Genomic DNA, 9,813 nt, shown 5'->3' on the forward strand with positions numbered 1-9,813 from the left:
GGTCCTGTTTTCCACTCACTCCTCAGTCTGCCTCTCCACTCCTCAGTTTTTATCATTCACTCCTCAGTCTGCCTCTCCACTCCTGTCACGGTCAGCGGCCCCCGCTGCCCCCCATCTGCCTAAGCCTCTGCTCCTTGTGTGTTTTCTGTTTTTGTGTATCTGGTCCTGTTTTCCACTCACTCCTCAGTCTGCCTCTCCACTCCTCAGTCTTTATCATTCACACCTGTCCCTCATCAGCCACCTGCCCAGGTGCTCTCATTACTCACTCTCCCTCTGCCTTATAAAAAGCCTTTCTCTCCTTCACTCCTTGTCCGGTCATTGTTCTGTGTTTACAGACATCTCAGTCCTCTTCTGTCTTGGCTGTTTCTTGTCCACCTGATTATCTGCTCTGCCTTGTTTCTGATCCTGTCTGCCCAAGTAAGTTTTGCTGCACCGACAGCCTTTTGTTTTGTTATTAAAAATAAATTATTTTTATTTTTAAACTCCTGCCTCGCTCGCCTCTCTGCAATTGGGTTCCAACACTGAGGATTGTGACAATTAATTACTATTGTTACCATTTTTATTTATTTATTTTTATTATTTTTATAAGATTGAGTTTGTTGCGGCTCCTCGGACTGATGAAGTCTTTTGGATGAAGGACGAAACGTTTCAACCAAAAGAAACCGTCCAGAGAACCTGACTGAACTTTGTTGGAGTTTCTACCTGGATTATTGAGCATGAACTTTGATGTTTTGAACCACTTTGTTCTACGGCTGCCTCAGAGGAGTGGATGGGGGAGAAGGCAGACTCCAGAAACCATCTTATCACCATCAACTGGTTGGTCCACTATGTGAGTGTGCTGCAGTCAGACTGAAGAACGTATCAACAAGAAGAATCCATCCAAAAGACAAGCTTCTTTAAGGGAGAAATGTTTTGTCGGATGAAAGACGAAACGCTTCTCCCTTAAAGGAACTTGTCCAGATGATATGATTTAACCTTTTTTGTTGTCATCTATGTGGACAATTGAGCTTAAAAACCTTTTATCACTTGGTAAAGTTGCTCCTCTGAAAAAGAAGGTGATCAGTCAGAGGAAGCTTGCTGCTTGATTTAATTCAGAGTTGTGTACTTTAAAAGAGGCTCCTAGAAAGTTGTGGAAAATGGTGTTCCAGTAACATGGAAGAATTTTATTTAACCAGGAGAGATACTCTGCTAACATACAAGAAAGCTGTTCGTAAAGCTAGAACTGTATCTTAGTAATCTTTAATAGCGGAGAACAAGAATATCTTGTCTTAACTTTGTTGAGCCTTGTATCCTTATAGCTCTCAGCATGGATGACTTCATTAGATTCTTTATAAATAAAATTAAGTTAGTCACAATACCCAAGGCTGCTTCTGGTTGTGTTGAGTTTCTTACAGTTAAAAGGGGGTTGTTTCTTTTCACTGTGACCAACGTGAGGGCATTTTAAACAATTGTTGTACTATCCATCCATCCATCCATTATCTTTTACCCGCTTCTTCCATTTTTGGGTCACGGGGGTCGCCGGTGCCCATGTCCAGCAATCACTGTGCGGGGGGCGGGGTACACCCTGGACAGGTCTCCAGTCCACCACAGGGACACATAGAGACAAACGACCATTCACTCTCTCTCTCTCTCATATCTAGGGACAATTTAGAGTCACCAATCAGTCTAACATGCAAGTTTTTGGTCTGTGGGAAGAAACCGGAGTACCCGGAGAAAACCCACGCCTGCATGGAGAGAACATGCAAACTCCACACAGAAAGATCCCCGGACCGGGATTTGAACCAGAGACCTGCTCGCTGAGAGGCAGCAGCTCTACCAGTTGCACCACCGTGCTGCCATCGTTGTACTAATAGTTTTTTATTTGATTTTTTTCTCCTTTAAGCTGTTCCCTTCTTCAGGGGTCGCCACAGCAACTAACATGCACAAAGACGTGGCAATTATTTTTACTCCGGATGTCCTTCCTGACGCAACCACAGACCACCGAGCGACCACAGCATCTGTGTGGAGCAGAGCTGCTCACATGGGGGAGCAGATGGTGGTTAAGGGCCTTGCTCAAGGGCCCAGAGTGGGTCAAATGAGGGTAGAGGCAGGTGTGGGTGTTTCACCTTTCCCACCCATAGTTTGATGATGTCAGTCCGGGGAGTTGAACCGGCGACCTTCCGATCACAGGCCCACCTTCTCCTACCTCTGCACCACCACTCCCCCACTAATTGGTATTTTTTAATATATTGTGTATGTGATTTTATTGCAGAATAATTGAATTCATTTGACTGTACCAGTAACTGGATGTAAATTGAACTGGACTTCTTGTTTTTGTTGAACAGTGTCCTGCAGTGACAGTGACTGTGCTCTATAAACTGAATAAAATGATTAAACAAAGAAAGTGATGAATCTGAACACACTTTTAAATAAAGGCTGATTCAAGGTGTGGACAGCTTTAAGCAAAACATTCTAATCAAAAATGGGCAGTAATCCAAAACAACTTAAAGTAAGCAGCAGCACATCAATTAAAATATATAATTCTTTTTGCATTTATTATCTTTTACGCTACATGTGGTCATTTTATAACATTCTGTTTGGAGCATTTTAAACAACATCCCACTTTGACATTTATTCTTTATGATGAATACATGGTTAAACTGGTTTTATTTAAAGGGCCTGATGTAATCCTCTGACACTATTCGTTTGTCTTTCACAGCTTCTCTGCTTGTTGGCAGCTTTAAATGATGACTGACCCGCAGCTTTCTCCCAAAAACAATGACTTTTCCACGTGTCTGCTCCTTCCTGAACCTCCACTCCACCAGGTTCTGCCCATTCTCTCCTGGCAGGGTCATGTTGCGTCGAGCAACCGTAGGGTTAGCAGCACCTGTTTGGATACAAAACAGCCTTGAAATCCAAAATTATTTATTGTGCAAAAAATTTTGGGAAGTATTTAAGGTTTGATATTTCTTGACGAAATGCATATCGTCCCAAAGCATTTAATGTAAGAGTTAAACTGACAGTCGGACACGCCCAAAGCACCTCCCTACAAAGGCATCCAGGAAGGTCAAAGTCAAGGTGTTTTTATTGTCATTCGCACCACATGTGGTACACGAGGTGGAACAAAATTGTGTACACATGGTCCCAGTTACATCCAACAAAAATACAAATTGTAAACAAAAAACAGTAATAAGATCTAAGATATAAAGTAAGAAATACGCTAAACTAAGAATATACTAAGCACTACTAGTACAAAACAATGTGCCAAACAACAGCAGCACGAACATGAGCCTGGATAATCAGCAGCACATATCAACAACCAAGTGGCATCACAGTGATTCTCCTGGTTAGAGATTCATGAGTCTAACAGCCTCAGGGTAGAAGCTGTTCCTCAGTCTAGTGGTTCTACACTTAATGCTCCTCAACCTCCTTCCTGAGGGGAGTGGGGCAAAAAGTGTGTGTGCTGGGTGAGTGGGGTCCTTCATGATGCAGGTGGCCCTCTTCCTGCATCTGGAGGTGTAGATGTCTGTGATGGTGGGGAGACTGACTCCAACATCTTCTGTGCAGCCTTCACCACTCTCTGCAAAGTTTTTCTTTCTGGTGTTGTTGCTCCAGCTGAGGTTGTTGTTCATGTGCACACCCAAGTACTTGTAGCTGGAGACCACTTCCACTGCAGATCCTCTTATGTTCAGGGGGGTGTAGGTGTTTTTGTTCCTTCTGAAGTGCACAATCATCTCCTTGGTTTTCTTCACGTTGATGTGAAGGTTATTCTCTCTGCACCAGCTCTCCAGGTGTTCCACCTCCTGCCTGTAGCTGGACTCATCGTTGTTTGTGATGCATCCCACCACCGCTGTATCATCTGCAAACTTTACAATGTGACAGCCTGGATGGGTAGCTGCACAGTCAGGAAGCATCCATAAGTAAATCAAAGTAGTGATATAAAATGAAATAAAAACAATGAGGTAAAACACTAAAACAGGAACATGTCTGTGTTATTGTTTACCAGGATCTTAACAGTTGTTTAAAATCCTTTAGAGAGGTCAAAGTTGACAACTTCAGATGTTTATTGGTGTTCCAGGAAACAGGAGCAGAGTAAGAGAAGATCTTTTAGCCAAATTCAGGCTGCACTGAGGGGACACTGCACGTAATGATGTCCTGAGAGCGCACGCTGTAGCTGCACTGACCATGTGACATGTAGGAGGAGATGTATGAAGGCAGCAGACCAAGAAGTGATTTAAAGATGAAAATGTACCAGTGGGAGAGTCTGCGTGAAGTTAATGATGACCAACCAGTTTGTTGTTGACATCCAGAACTAGCTGTTCACATCATAACGGAGGACCATCAGCCTAACAATTCATTGTTAGTGCCCCATGGCTGCTTGCTGTTCACAGAGAATAAGAATTATAATATAATAATAGTAATAATAATAATTCTCTGTGAACAGCAAGCAGCCATCAGGGCACGAACAATCAGATGTTAGGCTGTGGTCCTCCGTTATGATGTGACAGTTAGTTTTTATCTTTTACCACTAAACAGGTTGATCCACTATGAGAAGGAGTTATTCATAAGACTGGGTTTGTTGCAGCTCCTCAGACTGAAGAAGTCTTCTGGATAAAAGACAAAATGTTTCAAGAAGAAGAATCTGTCCAGAGGACCAGACTTAACTTTGTTAGATACCTTCAGGAAACTTCTCCCCTCAAAAAGGTTAAAAAACAAAAGAACTGCACTTCTGTTCTGAAGTTCAAGATGTTTCACTTCCTATCTGGGAGGCTTTATCAGTTAAACAAAATGTATAAAAATTGATTTGATTTGAATTGATAAAGCCTCCTGGACGGGAAGTGAGACGTCTTCAGCTTCAGAATAGCAGTCCAGATGTTTTTAATCAGCTTCAGAATAGCAGTCCAGATGTTTTAAATCTTTTTTGACCCACCATGCCCTGGATGACTGAGAATCTTCACCAGCATTTTGAGTGAAGATGTTTTCAGCACTGAGGGAGTTCAGCCCTGTGTCATCAGGCTACAGTCACACAGCTACAGATGGACAGCAGCAACACATGTGACCAGGGCCGAACGCATCATGCAAGATCATGCATCAAATTACAGAAACATTACGTTTCAAGATTTAAATGGTAAATGGACTGCACTTACTGTATTTAGCACCTTTCTATCCGATCGAGACACTCCAAGCTCTTTACAACAATCTGTGCCTCATTCATACAGCTCTATACTAGATCTGTACAAATAATAATCAGAGCTTTGTCACATTCATACACCGACACACATCAGAGGCACTAGCTATGTTTCCATGGACATAAGTAATCATATGAAACGGCCCGTTCGGGTTATTTTTTGTTTATTCAGCGTGATCCGAAATAATTAGTGATCAGAACGAAACGGGTGGTTTACGTCGATTCATAACGTGAACAGTGTCCATGTAAACGCTTGATCTGTTCATGTTTTCAGATCGTGAAAAACTGACCTGACTGTGCATGTGCGACTTATGTCATTTCCGCCGGCTAATGCTAATAATATTAGCATGTCGGGGCAGTAAAACTGGTCTGTGAGCGACAACATTTCTACTAGAAACTTTGAAAGAGCTCAAAATGATCTGTGTCACCTGTAGCTCAGTGAGGGAGTGCAGGAACGTCTCCACCATAATAATTTTGTGCATGTAAACAAAGCTAATGAGGGGTTCAGTGTCTTCCCCAGGGACACTTTGGCATGTGACTGGTGGATTCGAACCCCCAACTCTTGCATTGGAGGACGACTGCTCTAAGCACAGCTGCCATTACTAAATGGCTCCATCCATCCTCCTTAACACACTATGATTTTAGTCTAAAACTCAAGCGGTGGGTGACATGCGTTCCTTCAAGGAATTCTCAAGTTGAATATGAAACTGCTGTGAGGACGTACCTGCGAGTATATGTGGCTCCGTCTGGTAATGGGTGTCCATCCCATTGGCATAGACAACCCTCAGTGAATGGTCATCACCTACTTGGTAGCTGTTCCGAAGCTGATCTGTGTGAGACAGGAAAGAAAGGAGTTCTTACTGAAACGTCACTATTCAAAATACAAAACCTGTTTTTATTCATGAAAACCATTCTTCTGACATGAATTATGAAAAGTCAGACAAAATTTTAAAAAAGGGCAGAAAATAAAAGAGGAACAAAACAAGAAATAAAGGTTTGAATGTGATAATAGGGCAGATAGGTTAATGACATGCCGTTAGCCACACAGCGGCTGTTTAACCTGTTCCTTTCTCTTTAGTTTTACTTATGATCTACTATCCATCAAATGTCACATAATGTTAAGAAGACATAGGGATGCTGTCAGCTCCTGCCAGCAGGTCCCTTTGAAAACATACAGAAGCCAATGCTTTAGTATTAAAAAAGATATCTGCATCAAATGACAACAGAACTGAACAGAAACCTTCGAACAGTTTGAGTTTAACCCTTGAACGGGAACAAGTTTTTATTTTGGGCCGTAGTGTTAAGATTTAAAACGGGGGAGTGTATTATAAAGTGAGCGTTCTCTTGGAACCAGCTGTAACAGAGGAATAGCTCACACCCTCACAAGCTGTAACCTGATCCACAGACAGGTGAGAGCCCCTGCATGTGCAGACTCATGGTGGCCTAGACTAGTTCTAGAATGTCGCCTTTCTGGTGGGTAAGGAGTTTGAGCTTGTGTGTGAAGTTGAGCGATACCAACGAGCTCTGTATGCAGCTTGGGCTCTGGAACTCCTGGAGAGGAACTTTGCTCTTTTCTACTATGGAGTTGTCCAGGAAGCGAAGCGGCAAGCAGCTGTGGGGGTGCACACGAGCCCGTGGTGGGTTTGTCCCCGGTGTTTGAGTGGGTCACCGCTCTGCAGCATCAAGCTGCAGGAGGGAAGGTTCTGACTGTTTGTGCTCATGCATCCAACATCAGTTCAGATCACTCAGCATTCTGGGAACCTCTGGATAAACTCTATTTTTTTTCCGGGGATATGTTTCTATTAAAAAAAAAACACTCTATGAAAATTGTGAAATGCTTTCTTTGAGTGTTTTGTTGAGTATTAGTAGGACGGAGTGGGGGATGAATGTCTCACCCCCGTTACATCCCACCATCAGTTGTAAACAAGTATCAGATACTCAGTTTGAGGCAAAGACTCATCTCAAACCCAGAGGGAGAACTCCAACCTTTTTTCTGATTGAGCACCATAGTCTTAGTTAAAATTAAAATGAAAATTGCTAAAAACTAAATGCTTTTTTACATGGCGCTGCTGAATTTGGACCTCTAGCTTTTTACTGTTCACGCTTTGTCAGAAACTGGAGTGTTCTTCATCAGTTTTTTAAAGCTAGACAAACAGATAACCTCTGCTGTTCAGACAGTTTCTGTCATGTGAGGACTCTTGCTGACAGTAAGCACTGTTTACTTCCAAGGGACTCTGAACGAGTTATGGATGCTTTTATAACGGCCCACTTACACCACTGCAACACCTTTTATTATGGCTTGAATCAGTCTGTGTTGCTGTCAGATAGTACAGCAGCAGATAAGGGACGATGCCACAGGACACTGGAGTCCTGTCAGTTTCAAGATACAGTTTAGGATTTATTTCTTGTTCTAAAACACTCCAATAAATGACCACTGAACACACAGGTGACTTGTTGCACCATCATGCTCCAACCAGAGCACCGAGCTCACAATCTCAGCTCCTTCTGGATGCTGCAGCTTTCAACTTAAATCCAGGAGGTGACAGTCTTTATAGTTGCTGCCTCTAAATTATGGGATGCTCTGCTGCTCCATATCAGAAGTGGTCAGATGCTTCAATTTTTAAACATTCACCTAAGACACACTTTATGTTGGTTTTACTCCCTGTTGAAGGTGATAATATTTATGCAAGTATATGTACGTATGTGTGTGTGTACATAAACTCTAAAAGCTCTAAAAGAGACAGATGTCATGGTTTCAGCTCTCTGCCTCCGCTGCTCTTTGTCACCTATAAAAACGTTCTTGGCCACGCCCACTTCTCCGCTCTGCACGGAGAACAGCTGATCAGCTGCAGCAGGAAGCTTATCCTGCTGTGTGGGCTGCACAAAGGTGCAGCAGGTGCTAAAACATTTAAAATAATTTATTTTAAATAAATTTCCATGCCGATCGTGCGGCTCATCCATCAACCAGCCATTTGTGTTTCATGTTCGATCTTATTTTGAAAAACTGCGATAGAGCGAGTCCGCAATAAACGAACCACGAAATGGCAAGGGACTACTGTATATATACTGTATACATATATATACAGTATATGCTAAAATAAATACTACTTGTACTACTATTCCTACTTTGCGGTTTTTCACTTATTGCAGGGCTTCAGGGTACGGAGCCCCTGTGATAAACAATGAACTATTTTATTACATTTTTAGCTGTTTGTACTCATTTTATTGGAATTTTTTTTTTTTTTTTGTATTTTTAAAACTAATATTTGTGCGTTGTTTTGTTCTTTATTGTATTTTACTGCAGTGTATGTACAGAACTTTGGAACAGCAAGTAGTTGTTTATGCTACAAATACGAGTTTGACATTGAATTCAGACTTGCTCAAACTTTAGGTTGAGTCAGAAACTCATTTGCAAATAGTGGACAAAATATACGATAGTTTAGCATCACTGTTTCTGTGCATTGATAGCACATAAACAAATATAAAACCCAACCAACAGAAAATGAGTAGAGCGAAACAGCAAAATGCCAGCATCATAATCACGAGTGCTGCTCTTCTTTCTACCAGACGTCCTCCTCATATTAGAACCTACCCTGCACCAAAATGTAGAAGGAGTCTACTGATGACAGGTTTGTTGTTATGGAAACATCCTCATCCCTTCCTGAGGTCTCTATATCCACTGCAACAGCTCCTGAGGACATGTCTCCGTGGAGGTTGGTTACCACACCGGTAGGGAAGGTCACATTTGTCAGACGACCCTCACTGTCGTAGCTACAAGGACAGGACGAACACAGGAGATAGAAGAACAGGCCATTAGCAACCATTACTGTAATGTGTTCTGTGGAAACTGCTGGGAAATACCTCAAATAACGTACAACACACACACACTGCACATCTGTCTCAGTGTGTTAGGGGAGACCTTCTATTGATATAATGCACTTGTAAATGTTTAAAACTGATTTAAACCAACATCAAACAACAATCTTTTCATTGATCAATTTCTATTTGAACAAAGAATCTCTAAACCTGTCTTGAGAGAAAGATAAAGTTATGAATAACTGGGTGTTTCCTTTTAATAAAAGATGGGTGATGAATCGATATACTCAATATACAGTATTATGTGTTGTTCCACATATGTCTTAACTGACTATCACAAACTTCAAGTTCAAGTTTTACATTCATATTTTAGCCACCTAACAGAACTATTCTTTTTCTACAACCTCCTAATTCCTCATTACAGTCGAGCAAACTGTCCCAACTCACACACCGTTAGAGAGGGGTCAGTTCAGGAGCATGGTGCAAGAAACAGAAGGTACACACCAGCTGGAGTCAACGAGCGTCCCGAGACGGTAAACTAACAGATACGAAGAAAATCAGACCTCGAGCCATCACTGAGCAACACACTTGGATTTACAAGAAAAACTCTATCTGCAAAGTGTGCCTAAAAACACAGTGTGCCTAAAAACACAGAGTGCCTAAAAACAAAGTGTGCCTAAAAACAAAGTGTGCCTAAAAACAGTGTGCCTAAAAACAAAGTGTGCCTAAAAAAGCAGTGTGCCCAAAAACAAAGTGTGCCTAAAAACAAAGTGTGCCTAAAAACACAGTGTGCCTAAAAACAAAGTGTACCTAAAAACACAGTGTGCCTA

General features: G+C 41.9%; 1 protein-coding gene across 1 annotated transcript in view; it reads right to left on the reverse strand.

Moving 5' to 3' along the window:
* The window catches only part of LOC119422541 (teneurin-3), a gene marked incomplete at its 5' end in the record, with an annotated part of 39,408 nt that overhangs the window by 10,336 nt on the left and 19,259 nt on the right, over nt 1-9,813 (reverse strand). Inside the window, 3 exon segments of the mRNA XM_037689917.1 lie at nt 2,736-2,866; nt 5,892-5,996; nt 8,760-8,938. Of these exon segments, the coding sequence (XP_037545845.1) occupies nt 2,736-2,866; nt 5,892-5,996; nt 8,760-8,938 (415 nt within the window).

The sequence above is a fragment of the Nematolebias whitei genome, chromosome 16, assembly GCF_014905685.2.
Source record: "Nematolebias whitei isolate Nwh7 chromosome 16, NemWhi1, whole genome shotgun sequence".
NCBI classification, from domain to species: Eukaryota; Metazoa; Chordata; class Actinopteri; order Cyprinodontiformes; family Rivulidae; genus Nematolebias; species Nematolebias whitei.